Source organism: Macaca fascicularis, chromosome 1 (genome assembly GCF_037993035.2).
Source record: "Macaca fascicularis isolate 582-1 chromosome 1, T2T-MFA8v1.1".
Taxonomy (NCBI): domain Eukaryota; kingdom Metazoa; phylum Chordata; class Mammalia; order Primates; family Cercopithecidae; genus Macaca; species Macaca fascicularis.
The window spans coordinates 43,900,426-43,924,216 of NC_088375.1; the positions used below are offsets into that span (position 1 = coordinate 43,900,426).

Here is a 23,791-nt window from a genome sequence, read left to right on the forward strand (position 1 = left end):
AAATTTTTTTAATCAAAAGCAAATTCAAATACTGAGTACACTTTTTAAAGCTATATCATCATCTCCCCATTCTTATTATTCCAATGTCACTGGATTTGAGATTCACATTTAGATATGTACATAATTGAAACATTCATATTAGCTTCGGGTCCAGCATTTCTCCTGCCTCAGCCTCCGAGTAGCTGAGATTACAGGCACCCGCCACCACAGCTGGCTAATTTTTGTATTTTTAGTAGAGACAGGGTTTCACCATGTTGGCCATGCTGACCTCAGGTGATCCACCCACCTCGGCCTCCCAAAGTGCTGCAGTTACAGGCATGAGCCGCCACGCCTGGCCCACATTAGCTTTTAAAGGGAATATTTTTATGTTTGTACGAAAACACAGCTCCTCTATTTAACCAACTTCTTTTAGTACTACTGATAGCTAGTATATTAAGTTTGATGGGCTAATTATAATCTTTTTTTATATTCCTAGTATGCTAGATTCTACGGATGCCAGATTTCACATTTATCCTTCCCTTAATTCACAATTCTAAAGTTCCATTTACTAATAATTTATAATTTTATTTGACTCTTACATGAAGCAATTGGATAGAGAGTTTTGGAAGGGCAGTATGTGGGACCTGTTCACATGGTCCATCAGTTTAGCAGCCCCATGTCAGTGTGGCTTTGTTTTTGCAATTTGACTTTGAGTTTGTGGTAACTCCTGTGGTGGAAATCATTGCTTCACTTTCTGAGCAACAGTGTATGTTATAGCTGCATAGCGAGTTTCAGGATTTTCAGGGTATGGGGATGTATCCACCATTAATGTTAAAGATCTACCTCTTCAGACACATTAGTATACTCTCTTCTATTTAAAAATCCTTTATAAAAGTGGTATTATATGGCTATCATGGTATTCTTTCATGTTCAGTTAGTATTTTGAAATTTTTGCTGATGTTCAATTAATAAAATTAATGGCCCCTAACAGCAGTTGTACTGTTCTTATGTTAAACTTGATGCATTTAGCAGTTAATGTTATAGCCTAATCCTAAATTTTTAAAAAGTGAAAAAGTTTTTACTGGTAATTGAGTGGCCTTGGGACCTGTGTGAAGAGCATAGACTGTAGTTTGGTGGAAAGAGTAAAGACTTTGAAGTTCTCAGGTTCTGTGTTTATTCTGCTCCTAGCAGAGTGACCTTAGGCAAACGACTTTATAGGCATTGAATTTTGCCTGCCTGCCTGCTTGCTTGCCTGCCTGCCTGCCTGCCTGCCTGCCTGCCTTCCTGCCTGCCTGCCTGCCTGCCTGCCTTCCTTCCTTCCTTCCTTCCTTCCTTCCTTCCTTCCTTCCTTCCTTCCTTCCTTCCTTCCTTCCTTCCTTCCTTCCTTCCCTCCTTCCCTCCTTCCCTCTTTCCTTCCCTCCTTCCCTCCCTCCCTTCCTTCCTCTCTCTTTCTCTTTCTCCTTCCTTCTTTGTTCCTCTCCTCTCTCCTCTCTCTCCCTCTTTCTATGATCACATAGGTTTTGACATTCTTTTGATGTGATATATCACATTATTCGCTTTTATATGTTGGATCATCCTTGAATCTCTGGAGTAAATCCAACTTGATTATCATGTATTATCTTTTTGATGTACTGTTGCATTTGGTTTGCTAGTATTTTGATGAGGATTTTTGTGTCTGTGTTCATTGGGGATATTGTGTAGTTTTCTTTTTTGTGTCTTTGGTTATTAAGGTTATGCTGATCTCATAGAATGAGTTAAGAGTTCTCTGTGCTTCCTTTTTTTGTAATAGTTTGAGAAATTGGTATTATTTCTTTTTTAAAGGTTCGGTATAAATCATTGGTAAAACCATCCAGTCTTGGAGTTTTCTTTGTTTGGAAATTTTTCGTTACTGATTCAATCATGTGATTTTTTTATTAGTCTGTTCAGGTTTTCTATTTCTTCTTGTTTTCTTTCTGTCTTTTTTTTCTTTCTGTCTTTCTTCTTCCTTTCTTTCTGCAAAGACTTTGAGGTTCTCGGGTTCTGTGTCTATTTTGCTGCTAGCGGGGTAACCTCAGACAAATGACTTTATAGGGATCCTCCCTCCCTCCGTCCCTTCCTTCCTTCCTTCCTTCCTTCCTTCCTTCCTTCCTTCCTTCCTTCCTTCCTTTCTTCCTTCCCTTTGCTTCCCTTCCCTCCCCTCCCCCCTCCTCTCCTCTCCTCTCTCCTCTCCTACCCTCTCTTCTCTTCTCCTCTCCCTCTCCTCTCCCTCTCTTCTCCCTCTCCTCTCCCGCTTCTCTCCTCTCTCCTCTCCTCTCTCCTCTCTTGTCTCCTCTCCTCTCTCCTCTCCTCTCTCCTCTCCTCCTCTTCCTTCCTTCCTTCTTTTTTTTTTTTTTTTTTTTTTTTTTTTAATGAGAGGGTCTCTCTCTGTCACCCAGCCTGGAACGCAATAATGCAGTTATAGCTCACTGCAGCCTTGAACTCTTGGTCCTAAGCAGTCCTCCTGCCTCAGCCTCCTGAGTAGCTGGGACTACAGGCAAGGGCCACCGCACCTGGCTGATTTTTTTTTTTTTAACTTTTTTGTAGAGACAGAGTCTTTGCTGTGTTGGCCTGGCTGTAGTCCCATGGCTGTGCACACGTATGATCATAGCTAAATACAGCTTTGAACTCCCGGCTGTAAGGGATCCTCCTCTCTCAGCCTCCCAGGTAGCTGGGACTACAGTTGCACGGCAGTATGCCTGGGTAATCTTTTAATTTTCACTTTTTTGTAGAGATGGGGCCTTGTTATGTTGTCCAGGTGGTCTCAGATTCCTGGCCCCAAGTAACTTTTTAATCGTATCTGTTGCTGAAAGAGGTCATTCTTTTCACAAAATTTCTATCTTTCTGATAGTTCATAAGAATCATAGTGTTGAACTTAAAAGTAATTATTTATTTACATGCAACAGTGACTATATTAGAAATTAGGAGAAATAATATATTCCAGTTTGTAAGTATTCAAAGAAGAATGAGATATTTATTTAATTTATTTAGATTTTTTTTTTCTAAAAATGATTTAAGCATATAAATCTTTAATTTATAAATTAAACCTATAATTCCCAAAGCACTGGGAATTATAGGCATGAGCCACTATGAATGGCCCTATTTTCTTATATATAAAACAGGAATTATGGTAGCTACTTTTTGAGGCTGCAAGATTAAATGAGATGATGTTTGTAAGGCCCCTAATAAAATTGATTTAAGCCAAGCCCTCAGCAAGTGGTTTTAATACCATGTTGGAGATGGTGAAGGAGAACTACTTATGTTAATTGTCTTTAAAATGTCTTAACTTCAATTTTTGGGAAATTTAGCATATCTCAAACAGAAATAAGATGTAAATATATATTCAACACTTTAGTAACAGGATAATTATTCCAACAATGTATTATTTGATCTTAGGTATCAAGATAAAAGAATATATTGTAAGTGTGATAATATAAATAAATGTAAATTCTTTAAAATTTTTTTTAATTTTTAACTTTTGTGGATACATAGTAGAGATATATATATATATATGAGGTATATGAGATGTTTTGATACAAGCATGTGATATAAACTAATCATCATGGAGAATGAGTTATCCATCCTCTCAAGCATAAATAAATTAAATTCTGATGTTGAATTTATACACCAAATTGTTAGATTTTAGATTTTGTCCTCATTTTACTTAGCTTAATTTTCTTATATACTGGTAAGATCTTATAGATGCTGTAATACAGTAAAATGTAGAACGTATGCCATAAAATTAACCTGAATTAGAGTATTTTTGCATGCATGTGGAAGTCTGTAAAGGACATTATAACTTTCTATTTCTGATCTCTGAAGTAAACCTAGGCTTTTAATTTTGGCTATCCAGATAAAAGAACTTAGTATGTCAGTGTCAGTTAAAAAAAAAAACAAAACAAAACAAAAAAACCCTCCAATTAATCCTTATACTTGTTGTGATCTTCCTCTTTGATTCCTCTTAAGATATAGCCTAAGCCTTCTTCACTGTTTTAAGTCTTCATTTGATCCTGCTCAACTTACTCTCATACATGACCTACTCATTGTGAAAATGGAGGTCATCAGTTATGAAACCTCTTACTTTTGCCCATCCCTACATCAGTATCCTCTATACCAAACTCCACTGTCTTCCCAGAACATTTGTAATCCTCTTTGCCTGTGCCCATGATTCCACTCTCTGAATAGCACTTTTCCTATCCCTTTATGCAGATGTCCTCCTGTCCTTTAATCTTCAGCTCTGCTATCACCTGTTCTAAAATAGTTTCTATAAAAAATAAATACATAAATAAATTAAAAGCTTCTATAGTACTGTGATACCAGCTAGGACATTTGACCAATAGAAACCCAATTCTTATTTATATTGGCTTAAATTTAGTTTTTTATTTGTTTTGAATTTATTCAGATAATTTTGAACTAAATACCGTGACATGAGGATATTCCTAAAGGATTCTGCTGTTGAATGCTTTTTGAGATGTGTCTTTTCAAAAAGATTTCTCCTCCCATTTAAACCTCAGACCAACAGAAAACGAGTCTTATTTAGATACTGAATTACTAATTTAACGTCTTAATTTGAAAGTTATTAAGTGCTTTTTTAAATTAGTAATTTAAATTTATTGGAACCAGTTATTTAATGTTTAATTTTTTTAGCTTATTTTTCAGATAGACCAAGAATTGATGTAGTTTGAAATGGTTTTAAAATTTTGCATGCCAATTGCACATGCACATTATAGTCATTTTTAAGTTTTTATTTAATCTGTTTCAAGTAACTGTGGCCCAAAATAAAATAATATAGTCCTAATTTCAATGTGTGGATAATTTTTGTGCTACAGTACAAATTGCAGTACTATTCTTCCACAGCTAGGAGGCAGTCTGGTCAAAGAGTAAAATTTCTCTCCCAGTTCTCCTGTGCAAACAAGATGATACACCGAATCTGGAAGGAACACATAGTTTAAGCCATTGCATTTCCCGTGGCACTTAAGGCATTGTTCCTCATCTTCTGTTTGTAATTATGTAAAGTTACCACTAGTTTCTTGATAACGAAGTCTAGGTTACTATTAAAGTAAGCCCTAGTTTTCCACTTGATCTTTACATTAGTAACTTTTTAATCATATCTGTGGCTGAAAGAGGTCATTCTTTTCACAAAATTTCTATCTTTCTGTTAGTTCATAAGAATCGTAGTGTTGAACTAAAAAGTAATCATTTACATGCAACAGTGACTATGTTAGAAATTAGGGAAAATAATATATTCCAGTTTGTAAGTATTCAAAGAAGAATGAGATATTTATTATTTACTTCTATTTATTTTTTTCTAAAAATGATTTAAGGCTTTTTACAAAGAAGCATAAGTAAACAAGTGAAAATAAGTATTAGTAATAAAGAGTCAAAGGGAAGTTAAAGAAAGCAAAATGGAGTTGGTGGTGAGATTGGTACACAAAAAATGTATGTATGACTAGATGTCCTAAACATGCTTGATATAGGAAGGGGGCTGCATCTAGTAAGACCAAATTCATGGTGAGATTAGTACAAAAATGTATTCTGTCAGATCCTGTGCACTTGATGTAAGGTGGGTGGTAATTTGGCTCCAAACTTGGATGAAGAAGAGAAAAACCAACTGTAAAATGTACAGCGCCTATGAGGGTAAAACAAACAAGAGGGACAATGTTTCTGACATTAGGAACAAAATTGTCTCTTGAGTGTTCTTCATAGGACAGTGAGTCATATAAGAATGTGTAATCAACATCTTTACATTGAAGGCAATGATAAGTTTATTCTATTTTTATTTTTATTTTGAGATGGAGTCTCGCTCTGTTGCCCAGGCTGGAGTGCAGTGGTGCGATCTCGGCTCACCGCAGCCTCCACCTCCTGGTTCAAGAAATTCTCCTGCCTCAGCCTCCCGAGTAGCTGGGATTACAGGCACCCGCCACCATGTCTGACTAATTTTTGTATTTTTAGTAGAAATGGGATTTCACCATGTTGGCCATGTTGGTCTCCAACTCTTGACCTCAAGTGATTTGCCCACCTCAGCCTCTCAAAGTGTTGGGATTACAGGCATGAACCACTGCACCTGGAGATAAATTTGTTTTTCATAGGAGTATCATTTAGGTTTCTTGCAAAGACCAGGGATTTTGAGGTAAAGCACAATTTGGTAAGAGCAGTTTTGTGCCAGATCAACTAGAAAATGAAAAAATACTGACCTTTTTTAAGCTTTATTTCTATTAGTTTTTTTTATGTACTTCTGAAATATGTATCACTGATACCAGTGACAAACCTATCTAAATATTCATAATATTTTTTCTCCTTTTAGATTCTGAAAAAGAGTTCCACATCCTCCCTTATCGAGTCTTTGTTCCCCTTCCTGGATCCACTGTAATGTTGTGTGATTACAAATTTGATGATGAGCCGGCTGAAGAAATCAGGGACCATTTTATGGAGATGTTGGATCATACAATTCAAATAGAAGATTTGAAAATTGCAGAGGAAATAAACACAGGTCATTATATGATGCTATTTAATAATCTGATTAGATTACAGCTAAGATTTTACCTATGAGATGTCTAGTTTAAATGGCATGTCTTTAGATTTTTTAAAGCTAATTCTGTTTGACACTTCAAAGTATTAACTGAGACATTTTAAAATGTATGTTTAATTTCTACATGTCTAGACATAGAGTGAGTATTTCCTGGGAAATTGTACCAAAATTTAAGATACTAAGGTATTTTTCAAGCTTAGCAAGTAAATCTTAATAAAACAAGTTCAGCATTAAGTAGGTAAAATTACATGTCAGACTTGGTAAGTCTTACTTGGTAAGTAAGCACCATGTCAGAACAGAAAGTTTTAAAACACTAATTTACTAAACATTTTCTCCATATTATTTGCCTTTTTTTTTAATATCCCTTTCATGTAATTGGGATACTACACCAAAATGGACAGTTCCAGAAATTAGATTACTTTCCTAGAGCATAGATTTGCTGTACTATCTGGGTTTGATAACACATTTTTTTCCCCTAGCCATCACTTTCACATTTGAATTTACACTTTGGAAGACTGTTTTGTTTTGTTTCACTTTCTTTTTGTTTCTAGTGAGTTCAGGGTATGAAAACATGTCTATAAATAAATATGTAAATTCCTTTTCTGATTTCTTAGTTATTCCTCTTTGCATAGTTAATTCTCCCTTCAGGAATAGGGTGTTTGATTCAGAGTGCACTTGAGATTATAGTGAGTCAAGTTAGTATTTGATTGGGGAACTTCAAATCATAGTAAACTGCCTCAAGTTAGTTGCAAACCACCCTTTAGTTTCAGCAATGCCAGATCGTGATGTAAAGCAATAAGCTTGTTTCAGTGGGGAAAATAAAATATACTGAATTACCCAGTACGTGGTGTTAAAATAAAGAAGCAACTACTTTCTAATCCCATGAAAACTAATAATTTTAAAGATATAACTGTAGCAGATGGAAAGTATTGGCTTTTTGAAAGTAGACTGTTAAAAATGTTTACTGCTTTCCAAAATTTATTTTCCCTGGTTAGTGACTGCATTATCTCTGCCAATGAAACTTAGAATCACGAGGACAGGGATTTTTGTTTGTTTTGTTCACTTGTCTATCGTTAATGCCTAGCAATAGTTCTTGAGCCATTCTGTTGTTGAATAGATCTTATAGTGTTGGTAGGATTATTCGAATTGACCTAATTTAACCTGTTAATACTGAAAACTATGTCTCTAGCAGATATAGTTCTATTCACCTTCTATTCTTCATTTTACATACCAATCTGCCTCCCTGTAACCTATTCTTTCAGTAATACACAGCAATAAAACATGAGTACCACTTCCTCGTTGAGACCATGCTTTAAATTTGAGAGCAACTGTTATATTCTAAATATTTCAAAGCCCTATATTCTCATCTACCTTAAGCTGTTCTTTTTATTATAGTTTCCAGACCACATTTTTTTCTTACCACCTTGTTTGCCTTCCAGTAGATTAGGAATTCTTAACCTGTGAGCTCCAAAACCTTTGGTGTCAGAGCTGAACTTTCAGAAGGTTGACAAACCACTTGAAAGTAATTGTATGATTTTTTTCTAAAGAAAAGGTTTATCGCTTTCAAAGAGTTGGTAACTAAGAAAAATTAAAAATTACTTCTTAAATATACTCTGGTTTGCCTTTCTTGAAATATGTTACCCTGATGAAGCTAATGCTCTAAAACTAATATCAGCCATTATTTATATATCTGCCAGGCACAGTTTTAAGAGTCTTACAAATACCAGATTATCATTCCTTATAACAACCCTCTGATGTAAATAATATTATTAATCCTATTTTCCAGATGAGAGAATTAAGGCTCAGAAAGGCCAGGTAACTTTTCAAAGTTACATCGCTCATAATGGTGGAGCTGGAATTTAAACTTAGGCAGTCTGGTTTTAGAGTCTGTGCCTCTTTTCTAAAAATTTTGTTTTACTGACTTTCTGTGGGAGCTAAATAATGAAGTATAGTACTATTACTTTCCATGATCTAGATACATATTTTAGCCTGGCGTTCTTCATTCCATCCCTTTAAACATTTTCAAGTGTAAATGGATGATGTTACATTATCTTGGTTTAATTTCATCTAGATTATGTCAATATAATTTCTCATTTGTTGGCTGGAATCTTGGATCTCATGTTTATATAAACATAATATAAATGTATGTTATGTTTATATATAATATAAACATATACATGTATATAAACGTGTAATATAAACATTTTTATGTTTATATATAAATATAAGTTATAGTTATAAACATGTTTATATGTTTATGTATGTGAATATGTTTATAAAATACAATATAAACAATATATAAAAATGTTTTCTTATAAAAATATAAAATATAAATATATATCATGTTTATATATAATTTTTCGAATTACTTGTCACATTCTTAGTGCATATCACATTCTTAAACTAAGAATGACTAAGCGTAGCACTCTATGCAAAACTTGCCCCATTCACAAGTTACTTTAAAAGTCAGATATAAAAGAATAGGGAGAGTCATTTCATCTAGGTTTTTAAAATAATTCTTAAAAATATTTCTGTCTTAAGTATTTTTAACTCATTTAATTTCATGTTGTATGTTAAACACAAGTATATAGACTAACACTATTTTATTCAGTTCTCTTTAAGTTATATTTTAACAAACAGTTAATAACAGAGGTTAATATTCTTTCTTTACATTGCTAAGACATTTAAAAAAATTTAACTTGGGCAACATGGTGAAACCCTGTCTCTACAATAAGAATACAAAAATTAGCTGTAGAGGTTTCAGTGGGCCATGTTTACACCACTGCAGTCGAGCCTGGATGACAGAGTAAGACCCTGTCTCAAAAAAAAAAAAAAAAAAAATTAAGTAGCTTCGACCACTGTAATGTATTCCTAAGAGGTAACTATGGCAACCTGGCATGACAGCCTCCCAAAACCAAAACTAAAACCCAATAAATTTGAATTCTCATGAAACCATTATATTTAACCATTGCATTTCAGCAAACATCTGTTGAGAGAGCAAAAAGGGCCTTTGCCTCTCTAGCTTACTGTTATATTTCTAGCACTTTACTAAGAGCTTAGCCTTAGCACGTCATAGGTTGTCAGTAGATATTTGTTGACTGAATAAATTATTTATTTTGTCAGTCCTGTGGATTGGGATCCAAAGAACAACAAAATGCTGATCCTGTCTTCAAGGAGCTAAGTAGATTTTTGTTTGTTTGTTTGTTTTTTGAGTCAGAGTCTTGCTCTGTCTCGCAGGCTGGAGTGCACAGGCGCATTCTCAGTTCACTGAAACCTCTACCTCCCAGTCTCAAGCGATTCTCTTGCCTCAGCCTCCTGAGTATCTGGGATTACAGGCGTGTGCCACCAAGCCTGGCTAATTTTTGCATTGTTAGTAGAGATGGGGTTTCACCATGTTAGTCAGGCTGGTCTCGAACTCCTGACCTCGTGATCCACCCACCACAGCCTCCCAAAGTGCTGGGATTACGGGTGTTAGTCACCACGCCCAGCCAATAGAGTTTTTAAAAAAATGTCTGTGTAGATACTATGTTTTTACTAACTTCAGGCTAGTTCAAACTAGGTAAACTCCTTCACTAAACTTTCTTGTAGTTCGCTCTTCTATGCTGTTCTTCTATAATACTTTACATACTTGTAATTATTTAAATCATCAATTGCATATTTAATGTTGATCTTTCACATTAGACTATAAGATTTTTGAAAGTAAGTAGAGTATTTATTTATCTGTGCCTAAAACATAGTAGGTGTTCTTAAGTATTTGTTACTGATTCATAAATACTGAATAAATGATTCTTAGGAAACTACAGCACATCTTGTTTTCACATTTATTTTATACTTGACAAATTATAAGCTTATGCCTGGACAGACAAGGTTTTTAAGGTTTGTGTAGTATAGTATACTGAACATGTTGAAGGTTTAAAAAGGCTATAATATTCGTAGATGTTTGGCTGAGAATGTATAGTTCAGAACATTTTCAGGAGTATTGAACATTTAAGACATGAAATTATGTCTTTTATATGAAAATATGTAGCACTAGTTGTTGTCCCAGAAATTTTAATCTAGTTTACAGCATTTAGTATGTCTATTTATCAGATGTTTATTAAGCTTACGCTCTGTTCAAGACAATATAATAGATATGAATCAATAACTTGATTGCTTTCCTTTAGAAGCCTAGAGGAAAGATAGAATGTATATGCGTGATTAGTTATGCAGAGAATGTAGTAAGGTCCTAAGAGTACCTAAGTACTCCATCAAGATTAGTGATGAGAATTTTAGGGTCTCCAGTGATTTGGTTAGTAATTTAATCAGAAAAAAGTCTCTATTATAGGCATTACCAGAAATCTACAATATACAGTAACAAAGTTTTGGCATTCCTATATTAAAATTTTAGTGGACCAGGCACGATGGCTCATGCCTGTAGTCCCAGCACTTTGGGAGGCTGAGGCGGGTGGATCACCTGAGGTCAGGAGTTCAAGACCAGCGTGACCAACATGGAGAAACCCCGTCTCTACTAAAAATACAAAGTTAGCCGGGCATGGTGGCGCATGCCTGTAAACCCAGCTACTTGGGAGGCTGAGGCAGGAGAATGGCACAAACCCGGGAGGTGGAGCTCGCAGTGAGCCGAGATCGCGCCACTGCACTCCAGCCTGGGCGACAGAGTGAAGACTGTGCCTCAAAAAAAAAAAAAATTTAGTAAATTATTTCCCTTTTTGTATTCTTTATTACAGTTGAGTATCCCTAATCTGAAAATCTAAAATCTGAAATGCTCCAAAATTTGAACCTTTTTGAGCACTGATATACTCAAAGGAAATATTCAGTAGAGCATTTCAGATTTTGGATTTTTGGATTAGGAATGCTAAATTGATGTACTGCAGATATTTCAGAATTCAAAAAAACCTGAAATCTGAAACACTTACGGTCCCAAGCATTTTGGACAAGGAATACTCAACCTGTACTACTTTTATGTTTCACTTCAACTGAAAGGTCACTGAAAGCACATAGCAGTTTTATAAATTGATGCTCTATACAGTGTATAATCCTTCTTGTGTTGAAAGTTTCATAGTTTTGAATGATGTTTACTTTTGCAAATAAATGAAAGTTTTAATTTTAGCCTCAAAACAATACACTTTTTATCCATTATTGTCAGATATAAATGCTATTCTCTAATGAACTGTTTATATATATACTAAATATATTTTAATCCTCTTTCTTGAGTTCCCTCAGTAAACTTTATCATTAGCATTATTTGCACCTTGTTAAATATTCGCATGAACCAGTAAATATGAAATACCTTAAAATAACTTTAAAATCTTAGATAATATATAAATATTAATACATATGTCTGATTTATGGATTTTAATTTTCATAAACCTTTACTGTTAAAACTTAGTTATATGTTTCACACTGTATTTAAAAATTATTTACTGTCTATATTTCTCTTTTTTATGCTGACAGTCTAGTATAGAGATGGATTAACAGTAGGAAGAGTTTAATATTACAAGAACAAAGGAAGCAAAACAGCAATTTGGAAAGTTTAGGTGTGTATACTTACATGTATGCCATATTAAACTCATGGTTTCTAGATGATATTATACATTTTTCTAATATTGTATAACGTATTGAAGATATTTCAGTATGGTAGGTATGATCCTTTCAGGACTCTGCCCTGTTTTTGAAACTTACATGAATCTCGAGTGAGTGAGTGAGTGAGCGAGTGATGTCTATTCTTGGTTGCCTATTATGTATTAGGATTCTACAGATAAAATATATAGACCTGACTCTCAAGAAGCCCACAGTGCAATGGAAAATACAAAGAAATGAGTTATTCCAAAACAAAGTGGCCCATGTGCTATAATGTGCTGATCTGTGGCTTTATTATTAATATCTAATTATTTGAAATTATTAATTGCTAAAACCACTAATAACTCTATAACAAGAATGAACAGAGAAGCGTCAGAACTCTTAGCAGAGGCACTATCTCTGTAAGGGACTCAGGGAAAGCTTCTTAGAGCAGATGACATTTGAGTTCATTTTGAAGGATGAATACAAGTAAAAGTAGCTTTTTAGGAATTGAACACTGGTATGAGATATATTACAACCAAGAATATGGCTTACCTAGAAGTATATTAGTTTTGCTTCATCAAGCATTTGTTAAATTGGAAGGAATGATTTAGTAATTATGCATATTTATTATAAAGAACACATTCTCAAACAATAGAATAAAAACATACATTTTAATAGAAAAATTATGTGCCTTTACATAAACATCCTATTTTTTTTTAAGAATTATACGCACTTATTCACTCATTTACTCATTTATTCATTTACTCAAAGATATTAGATGCCACAATTTTACGAAGATAATGTCCAGGAATCCAGGCCTGCCACTTAGAACTAACCTTAAAGAAGTGCCCTCTGAGTCCTAGATTCTCTTGGGGTTGCTGTGAGAATTTGGTAAAACTGTTAGGGAAAACACTTTCTAAACAGAGATGATATTAACACATTATTAGGCTTTTAAATACTGAACCTCTGACTTGTAATGAAAAATATTAATGTTAAAGTATGAAAATGTTTTATAATATGTGTAAGTTTTCCTAAATATTTGAAATTAGAGTTTCCATATAAAATAAACCACAAAAAAGTGGAGCTCAAATGTTCAAATTCAGAAATTGGAATCAATTACTACACATTTAGGAATGTTAAATTTGCTATAAACATTTTGCTTTATCTTCTAAGTATTTAACATTACAGGTTGAGTATCCCTAATCTGAAAGTCTGAAACACAAAATGCTCCAAAATTAGAAACTTTTTGAGCACCAACATGATACTCAAAGGAAATATACTCATTAGAACATTTTGGGTTTTGGATTTCAGATTAGGGATGCTCAACCAGTAAGTATAATGCAAATAATCCACAATTTGAAAAAAAAAAAATCATTTCAGGTAAGGGATGCTCAACTTATATTATTTACCTGGTTATTACTTATTTCTGTTCTATAGTATGGTTGCCAAATAGTTGCTATGTTTAAAATACATATTTGCCAAGTAAGTGTCTTAAAATAACATACTTTTAAATGACTTAAGAGATGAGGAACAATTTGTTTGTCAAAATGACTCACTTGAGGTGAGGGATAACTGGCTTTAAAATTTCTTAGCTGTGTTAGTCATCTCCTAGTTGACATTAACTTAATAATTTCAATGTACTTTTATCAACAGTACCATCTAAAAAATTTTGAAGTCACACCTTTAAAATCTGGTGAACCTCATCTTTGCCAATATCAGAGCTGAAATTAATTTTTGTCATTTGGTTAAACATTGACAATTATAAAAGAAAAATGAGTAATACTGAAGATACAATTTTATGGCTACATCGCTGACTATAATTATACATCAGTAATTTAGGATTTAGGGATAGGAAGAACACAGCCAACGAAGGAGTTCAAGTCTTAACATTTCATTTTAAGCTTTTAAATAGTCCTTCTTACCTATCAGCAGCTTGGAATGAAATCTGAACATGTCTGCAACTTTTGCATGCATTCACACCCTTGTTTTGTCTGTCTTTTTGACAGCTGCTCAAGAAGAATACTTTCTTAACAATAATGATCAATTTTCGATTTGTCTGAATTTAAAATTACTTGGTTTTAAGGAATGGTTGAGATCTAATGTTGTATTGAATCACTGTGTTATTTGTATTTAAATTTCATGTAATATATTAAAATATTGGTGAAATAACACAGTGCCTGAGATTTGATTTAAAAATCCTACAAGCCTCCACCAAAAATAAACAAATAAATTGCTATTTTCATTATTGAAAAACATTCTGCTTCAGTAAAATCATCTCAAATTTGTATCAAACCACATGATTTTATATGACAGATTTAAAAATGGAAATAGCAGGGCAATGGAATGCCTTTTATAAAAGTATATTATTTGTGCAGAGTACGATCTTCTAGAGCATGATCTTCATATGTAATCAATGTTAAATATATAAGTAATATGACAACTAAAACAATTTTGTTTTTTTTTTTGTATGCAAGTATTCAAGTAATAAAGTTCCTATAGCAAATAGGTATAATTCACACCATCCATTATTTTTGTTTGTTATCTGATATAAGGATTTTATTGGCCCAAATATGGGGAAAAAAAAATAAACCTTTTTTTTTTTTTTGAGACGGAGCCCAGGCTGGAGCGCACTGGCACTATCTTGGCTCACTGCAAGCTCCGCCTCCTGGGTTCACGCCATTCTCCTGCATCAGCCTCCTGAGTAGCTGGGACTACAGGTACCTGCTACCACACCCAGCTAATATTTTTTGTATTTTTAGTAGAGACGGGGTTTCACCATGTTAGCCAGGATGGTCTCAATCTCCTGATCTCGTGACCCGCCCACCTTGGCCTCCGGAAGTGCTGGGATTACAAGGGTGAGCCACCGTGCCCAGCCAAAAAATACCTTTTTAACAGAGATATTTGCTCATAGAGCCAAATGTTGTTTTTGTTTTTATTTAACGTAAAATTGTATTAGCCATTCAACTTTTAGACCTATGGACTGAAGTTGGAAGAAATTTTAAATTACTAGGCTAATATAGTCTGGAACCGAGGTATTATAGCCCTTGAGAAACCTAGAAATTGGAAATATAGAAAATTAGATATTCCTAGAGACAGTTCATAAGAATTTGTTGTTCTTTGTGACTGGTTTCATGTGAGAATAGAAAAAAAAAGGCGGGGAGGGTGTTTTTGTTTTTTGTTTTTAAAGTATTTTAGTTGTATACTTGAAGAAGAAAAAAAAGAATGGTGGCGTCCTTGATTCTAATAAGATAGTTACTAGGAATTATTTATGAAAATCAAACTTTATGAGAAATTAATGACAAGTAGGTAATTTTTTTTTCTTTTTCATCCGTTTTGGTATCATAGATGCTTATTTCAGTAAGTTTATATGTCATTCTTTTGAACTTGTGCTAGTATATTGGGGTGCGAAGATGTCTGTAAGAACATTGTAAATTCAACAATAAGCTATTTTACTTTAAATTTAAACAATAATATTTACTATCTCTCTTGAGTTCTCTCTCTCTTTTTTGGGGAGTGGTGAGGGTAAATAAACAGATCAATCTCAAGTAGTTGCTTTCATAACCTAGTTCCCTAGAGTTCTATAGAGTAGCATTCTTCTGTCACCTCTAGGATAGAAGTAAGGAGCTGGTCTGACTCCAGGAGTCCTCCCTCCCGGCTTCAGCCTGGCTAGCATACTTTCATCTTTTTTACACACTGGGAATTTCTGTCAGATTTTCTTTGTTTTCGTAGGATTCTTCAGTCCTAGGAGAAAAAAAATTGAAAACTATTAGCCTGTGTGGTCTTTGAGGATGTTATCAGTTCACACACTTTCATTGAGCATTAAATAAATTCAGATAGGCTAACCTACATAAATTGCTGTCAGCATAATGAAGTAGAAAGAGAACTTGTGTCCAAATCATCAGTCAAATGCCTGTGATGGTCAAATACGCACTTTAACCTTCCAGGTTATGTTTTCCATTTGTAAAATGTGATGATGTCCTTCCCTTGCTTACCATTCAGAGTTGTTTTAAGGTCAAAATTTTTATCATAGTTTAAATTTCAAGTTGGATCAAGAGTCAGCAGATTTTTTTTGTGCAAATATTTTAGGCTTTGAGCCACATAAGGTCTTTTTCACATATTCTTTTTTTTTTTTACAGTGTTTTAAAAATATAAAAAAATAGATTTTTAGTTGAAAAGCTTTTACAAAAATAGGTCATGAGCCAGAGGCCCATGTATTGCAATGTGCTAGTCACTGGTTTTATTATTAATATCTAATTATTTGAAATTATTAATTGCTAAAACCACCAATAATGATATAAATTAGGCTCGGCACGGTGGCTCCCACCCACTGTGTGATCCCAGCACTTTGGGAGGTCGAGGCGGCAGATCCCTTGTGGTCAGGAGTTGGAGACCAGCCTGGCCAACATGGCGAAATCCTGTCTCTACTAAAAATACAAAAACTAGGCCGGGCGTGGTGGCTCATGGCTGTAATCCCAGCATTTTGGGAGGCCAAAGTGGGCGCGTTACCTGAGGTCAGGAGTTGGGGACCAGCCAGACCAACATGGCAAAACCCCATCTTACTAAAAATACAAAAGTTAGTGGGGCGTAGTGGCGCACCCCTGTAGTCCCAGCTACTCGGGAGGCTGAGGCGGGAGAATTTCTTGAACCTGGGAGGTGGAGGTTGCAATGAGCCGAGATCACGCCATTGCACTACAGCTTAGGCGACAGAGCAAGACTCTGTCTCAAATAAATAAATAAAATAAATTAAAATGCAAAGATTAGCCGGGTGTGGTGGCAGGCAGCTGTAATCCCAGCTACTCAGGAGGTTGAGGCAAGAGAATCACTTGAACGTGGGAGGCGGAGGTTGCAGTGAGCTGAGATCATGCCACTGCACTCCAGCCTCGGTGACAGAGTAGGACTCTGTCTCAAAAAAAAAAAAGTAAATCTCAGGAGTGAAGTTTACTCTGCTATGAATTTTGGTATAAATTTACTACTATATAGTAAACAAATTATTATTATTATTATTATTTTTTGAGACAGAGTCTCACTCTTTCACTCAGGCTGGAGTGCAGTGGCATGACCTCGGCTCACTGCAACCTCCATCTCCCAGGTTCAAGCAGTTCTCCTGCCTCAGCCTCCCAAGTAACTGGGACTACAGGTGCATGCCACCACGCCCGGCTAATGTTTTGTATTTTAGTAGAGACAGGGTTTCACCATGTTGCCCAGGCTAGTCTTGAACTCCTGAGCTCAGGCACTCTGCTTGCCTCAGCCTCCCAAAGTGCTGGGATTACACACGTCAGCCACCATGCCTGACCAACAAATTACAATTTTTGAAAGTCATTCAGAACTGGCTGTGTGGCCCTCTGATTTAGTTCAATGATAAAGCTATATTGTTTTGAAAACTGTCAATTTGACATATATTCTATTAAATTTAATTCACCTACAATTGATAATGAGCAAATTCATTATTATATAAAAAACAAGTAGAATGAAAATGGTGTTGATTGTATGGTTTTTATAATGTTCTTTAAAACTCAGTTTCATGTGTTAATCCTTATTTTATGTGAAATTTATTATTATACTCTTTCAGCTTGTATGAGTTCCTCTATGAATAGTCAAGCTTCATTGGACAACACAGATGATGAACAACCAAAACAACCAATTAAAACTACAATGTTATTGAAAATTCAGCAAAACATAGGTATTTAATTTTACTTCTTTGATAACACTGAAAACATATTTAGATTTGAGTTTTCTTGTTACTTTAAAATTTGTGTATTTCATTTCGCTTTCTTAAGATTGCTAGACTTAACAGTATTTATTGGGTATTATGGAAAGTGCCAGGCCCTAGAGATAGAAAGATTTATAATTCATACATTGTCATCCAAGTGCCCTCAAAGATGACACATCCTATTAATTTTTAAAACATTCTTAAAAGAAAAAAATGCAGAGTTTTGGGAATCAGTTAGTATAGTAGGGCTAATGTTTTACAAACTGGTATTCCTAGAATTAGTATCACAGGAGATTTTGATGTGTGTTCTATGACAAAAAATGTCAAATTCAAGTCAGGAATTTTATAATGTATTTTTATATTTTAAAGGCTCTAAGAAATGCAGAATTATTTTAACATTTTCAGACTTTTTGAACAAGGAACATGCAGACTATTGTTTAATGGGGTAACAATTTGAGAAATACTAAGTATTAAGACTTCTGACTGAGAGTTAGGAGCCAGAAGATTTAATTGTAGTTCTTGTCATTCATTAGATAAATTTAATTAATTTTTTTGTACATGTGTGTGTCTGTCTGTCTGGACTACTATGGCCAGTTTCTTTCTTTAGCTTACTATAATCAGGAAAAAATAAAAGTTACAACTTAGACATACTAATTCTTAGATTTTATAATGGTTGAACATGGACTTCTGCAGTTTTCAGTAGCTACACAAGCTACACAAGTTACACAAGTGGCTTTACATTATAATGGTTGAGAACTGCTGCCTACTGGAACTGCCTTTTTTTTTTTAACCTAAGTAGCATAAGACAGCTGGTATGCCAATAAAAATATTTATATAAGCCCTTTAAAGTGTTTGTTATTTTTTCTCTTAGATACGTCTCAGTGCACATTTGTGCAAGAAAGATACTTTGTCCAACATTCGAAGTCTAGTTTTTCAACTTATGACTATATTTTTCTCTAAGATGTTGCTGCCTTTTAGTATATACATATGTATGTGTATGTAAGATTGTGTGTTTGTGTGTTTGTGTATTGTTGTTTTTTAGGCCCATCAGTTACCCACATTTCAGAGCCTAGGATTAGTTTGGCCTTTCTTTTGCTCATTCCATTTTCATTTGTTCTGTGTTTGTTTTACTTTTAGGTGTGATTGCAGCATTTACAGTTGCAGTGCTTGCTGCTGGTATCTCCTTTCATTACTTCAGTGATTAGGGTGAGGCACAAAGAGTTTCTTGATCATCCAGAGAACATTGACAGATAATTATGAATAATAAAGATGTTAATCCATCTGTATTTAAAACAGTAGCAGCCAGATCTGCTGCCATGATGCCTATTTGATGTGTTTCTGATTAAAATGAAATCACAAGCTGCCTTGTTTAGTCTGCTTTACATTGTAGGTGGCCCACATTTCCAGAAATAAAGTTATGCATCTAGATGGAAGCTGCATGTAACAAATCATTATTATCTATTTTTTAAAAGGTTCAAAATGATGGGATATGATCAAGATTTTAGTCTTACTAATCTGAATCACATATTAATCAGGACATTAAAAAGTTGAACAGAGGCATGGTGGCTCACACCTATAATCTCAATGCTTTGGGAGGCTGAGGCAGGAGGATCAACTGGGGCTAGGAGGGAGTTGGAGACCAGCCTGGATGACATAATGAGATTCTGTCTCTACTGGAAAAAAAAAAAAATTAGCTGGACATGGTGGCATGCAGCTCTAGTCCCAACTACTTGGAACTACTTGGAGGCTGAAGCGGGAAGATCACTTGAGCCCAGGAGTTTGAGGCCGCAGCAAGCTATGATCGCACTACTGTACTCCAGCCTGGGTGACAAAATGAGACGTTGTCTCTAAAATAAATAAGTAAATTTAAAAAGTAAAAAAAAATAGTAATTTGAACAGTCAATGTTGATGCAATGTCTTAGTAATAGAGCACTAGGAGAAATTTCTACCAAGTGAAACAACAACCTTATGATAAGCTCATCTTCTAGGAGTTTTCTGACGTGCACTCAGTTCCTATATACTGTGTGTTTTGTTCTGATCAAGGGGTAGGGAACCTTTCCAGAGAGGTCCCATTAGTAAGAAATGACATAAAATATGTGCTTTCTCAGGTTACTATATAACTGTTTTAGTATACTTAATATACAAAATAAGACTTTGCTTCCAGCAGGTATGTTAGACCAGATATTATAAAACAACTAGATCCTGAATAAAATCTGCTTTTGAATAGGTTCACAGGAAGTAGGAGAACTTTCAAGAACCATACTTCTATACTTCTGCCTTTCCTCTGCCACAAGAAATGGATGCATTTTAAGTTAGGAGTCATGAATACTGTATTGACCATACAAGTGGACTATGCTTGTCTGGGTGGCAGATACCAATAGCAACACTGCCATATTCAGTTTGCCTCAAATCAGAAACAAGAAGACATCTGAATCTGAGATGCTGCCCTAGAGAGGACAGTTAAAGAAGGTTCAGTGGCCCTCAGTTTGTAGTGCTGTAGCTCCTGGCAGAGGCAAGAGGGAAACATTCCTAATTTAGTTCCAAGATTCCTATAGATTGTTATCAAGTAGTATTATATTATGACTAGAGATCACAGGCACAAGTTGAAACAAACTAGCATGACAAGGAAGCTGTAGAAAAAATAAACATTGAACTCAGTTCTTCAAGGTTTCATCACCAACATAAGAAATGAAGTTGGAACCACAGGCAGATCTGAAAAAGAAACAAATAGAATTCCTAGAAATGAGAAATATTTATTGAAATAAGAAAAAAGCCCTCAGACATGGTGAATATTTTATTAGACTCAGCTGAAGAGACAAGTGAACTATAAGCTGGATCTAAAATTACCCAGTGAGCAGTGAGGAGAAAGAAGGAGCTAGAAAACATTAGAAAGTTAAGAGAGTTGGAGGGAAGAATTATAAAGACTAGGAGTACTAGAAGGAGAGAATTTAGAGAATGAAGGAAAGGCGTACTTGGAAAGATAAAACAATTTTCCAAATTTGTTGGAAAAACATGAATTCATAGCTTCAGAAAGCACAATATATACCAAACATATATTTAAATAAAATCCAGGCCTAGACTCAAGGTATTGTAAATGATAAGATACCAAAGAGAAAATTTTAAAAGCAACCATGGGGAGAAAAAGATCATCATCAGTGAAGGCAAGACAGTCAAATACTTAGTAGGCTTCCTAACAGCAACAATATACCCAAAAGAGGGTAGACTTCTGAGAAAAACTGTTAGCTTAGAATTTGCAGCAAGTGAAACTGAAACAAACACAGGCTGAGATGAAAAACAGATGTTATCCTCAGCAGAACTTCAGGAAAGAGACTACAAAAGGATGATCTTCAAGAAGGAAAATGATTCTAAAAGGATGATCTGAAATTGAAAAACTAGCATAAGTAAATTTAAACTGTTTGGATAAAACAATTATAATGAAAAGTGTTTATAAGAAATTGTGAACAAATGTAAAACTAAATAAACGTTATGCAACATTAATTGGAATTTTTAAATAAGGATATAATTGAAAAACTGGATAATAGCGGTTGGCTGGCAGAAGGGTGATTGGAATTAGAGGGTTCTGAGGTTCTTTTATTCAGAAAACTGGTTAAGATACTGTTTAACCTTAAAATTGACTATGTTATAATAAATATATGTAATCAGAGTTCAGGGGTGACTGCCACAAGAATAGATAGGGGATTGGCCAGGCACTGTGGCTCACACCTATAATCAGCATTTTGGGAGACTGAGGCGGGCAGATCACTTGGGGTCAGGAGTTTGAGACCAGCCTGGCCAACATGGTGAAACCCCGTTCTACCAAAATACACAAAAATTAGCCGGGCGTGATGGCAGGTGCCTGTAATCCCAGCTACTCTGGAGGGTGAGGTGCGAGAATCACTTGAACCGGGGAGGTGACAGTTGCAGTGAGCCGAGATCGTGCCACTGCACTCCAGTGTGGGTGACAGAGTGAGACCCCATCTCAAAGAAAAAAAAAGATAGGGGATGAATCATTCCAAAGGAAAAGAACTTTAAAATACAGAATAGGTATGCAATAACCTAGTACAAATAAAGGAAGAAATAATGGAGGTGGGGGAGTGAAGTTAGAAAGTAAGATAATGATAACAAGTCTAATATTAATTATGAATAGACAATTACCCGATTAAATGATAGCATTGGTCAGATTTTTTTAAAAACCCAACTAGGCTTTTTAAAACACCTAAAATATTAGACATGAGGAGGTTGAAAGTAAATATATATATATATTTTTTTTTTTTTTTTGAGACGGAGTCTCGCTCTGCCGCCCAGGCTGGAGTGCAGTGGCCGGATCTCAGCTCACTGCAAGCTCCGCCTCCCGGGTTTACGCCATTCTCCTGCCTCAGCCTCCCGAGTAGCTGGGACTACAGGCGCCCGCCACCTCGCCCGGCTAGTTTTTTGTATTTTTTAGTAGAGACGGGGTTTCACCATGTTAGCCAGGATGGTCTCGATCTCCCGACCTCGTGATCCGCCCGTCTCGGCCTCCCAAAGTGCTGGGATTACAGGCTTGAGCCACCGCGCCCGGCCTGAAAGTAAATATTTTTTAAAAATGAAGTAGGTAAATACTAAAAACGTGTAGCTTTAGTGATATTAAAATAATTAGATTTATGATATTAAAGATTGAGAAGTCCATTAAAAATAGTTAAAGGATCAATTTACTAGGTATATATAACAATTTTCAGTGTGCCTTTACCATATGAAATGGCCTCAAAATGTATGAACTGAAGCCAACTATAGGGCTGAAGCAACAAATTGAACAACAATGGGAGATTTCAACAACTAACTAATGATAAAGAATTAGTGAAAGCATTCTTAATATTGAGTCAATAAATATTTAGAACAATGTATTAAACAGAGAATATTTTTCTTAAGCATTGTATATTAGCAAAAATTGACCATGTATTTTAGGCATAAGCAAGTTACAAAACATCAAATAATTGGTATTAAATGGATAATCAGAAGCCAGTGGAGGTCAGTAATAAAGGTTAAATTTTTTAAAGTCTTACATTTACATGTTTAAATCATCACAAAGGAAAAAGGAAATACTTGAAACCTAGTTACAAGTAATATATATATATATATTTTTAATTGGGTATTACAGCTAAAACAGCACTTTGAGGGAAGTGGCTTTAAATGCTTAAGGGAAAAGACTAGATGTGTAACTTAGAAAATAGTAAAAGCAATGTAGAAGCAAGAACATACAGGCAAGGGAATAAATCAATGAATTAGAAAATGATAAAGAATTACATGTCAAAGTTGTTTTCATGACAAAACAGTAAAAGTGGCATAATTGAACACGATGAAATGGGACACAAACAATGTGAAGATTGAAAAAGCGGTCTGAATCCATTGATAAAGCAGGGATGAAAAAGTGACTACCAGGAACATCTTAATGCTAATGTATTTGAAAACTTAGACAAAATAGACCAAACTCCAGAAAATTGCAATTTACTTAAATTGGCTCAAGAAGAAATAGAAAAGCTGAATATACTTATTCATAGGTTGAATAGTAAACAATAATTAACTTTTTGACAAGACCTGGCACAGGTTTACAGGTAAGTTTTACCCCTCTTTCAAGGGGGGTAAAATTCCAACATTTTATACAAGCTCTTTCAGACAAAAATAGCTAATGAGGGAATACTTGCCAGCATATTGTGTGAGGTTGATACAACTTACTGATTCTAAAATCAGAGACATTCAGTAGGAGAAAAGAAAATTACAGGCTAATAGCACTTATACTTGTAAAGTCAAAAGCACTATTAATAAACGTTGACATACTAAAACTGCATCATGACCAAGTTGTATACTTTGAAAATCAGGAACATAAGGGTGGCTATTATCACCACTTCTTGTGCTTTTTTTTTTTTTTTTTTAAATGGAGTCTCGCTCTGTCGCCCAGGCTGGAGTGCAGTTGCGTGATCTCGGCTCACTGCAATCTCCACCTCCCGGGTTCAAGCGATTCTCTC

The 23,791-nt window shown here is 34.9% G+C and overlaps 1 protein-coding gene across 12 annotated transcripts in view; it reads left to right on the forward strand.

Annotated features, from left to right (window-relative positions):
* Window positions 1-21,290, forward strand: part of ODR4 (odr-4 GPCR localization factor homolog) — a 44,118-nt gene extending 22,828 nt beyond the window's left edge. For 4 of the 12 annotated variants that reach the window (XM_065538867.1, XM_065538874.1, XM_065538876.1 and 1 more), the window contains 3 exons: window positions 6,297-6,484; window positions 17,652-17,762; window positions 18,930-21,290. In XM_065538867.1, the coding sequence (XP_065394939.1) occupies window positions 6,297-6,484; window positions 17,652-17,762; window positions 18,930-18,997 (367 nt within the window). In that variant the 3' untranslated portion in view covers window positions 18,998-21,290. Of the gene's footprint in view, window positions 1-6,296; window positions 6,485-11,974; window positions 12,058-17,651; window positions 17,763-18,929 lie in introns of all 12 variants that reach the window. The other 8 variants (XR_012430723.1, XR_012430721.1, XR_012430726.1 and 5 more) reach the window with 5 other exon arrangements.
* Window positions 21,291-23,791: the final 2,501 nt, after the last annotated feature.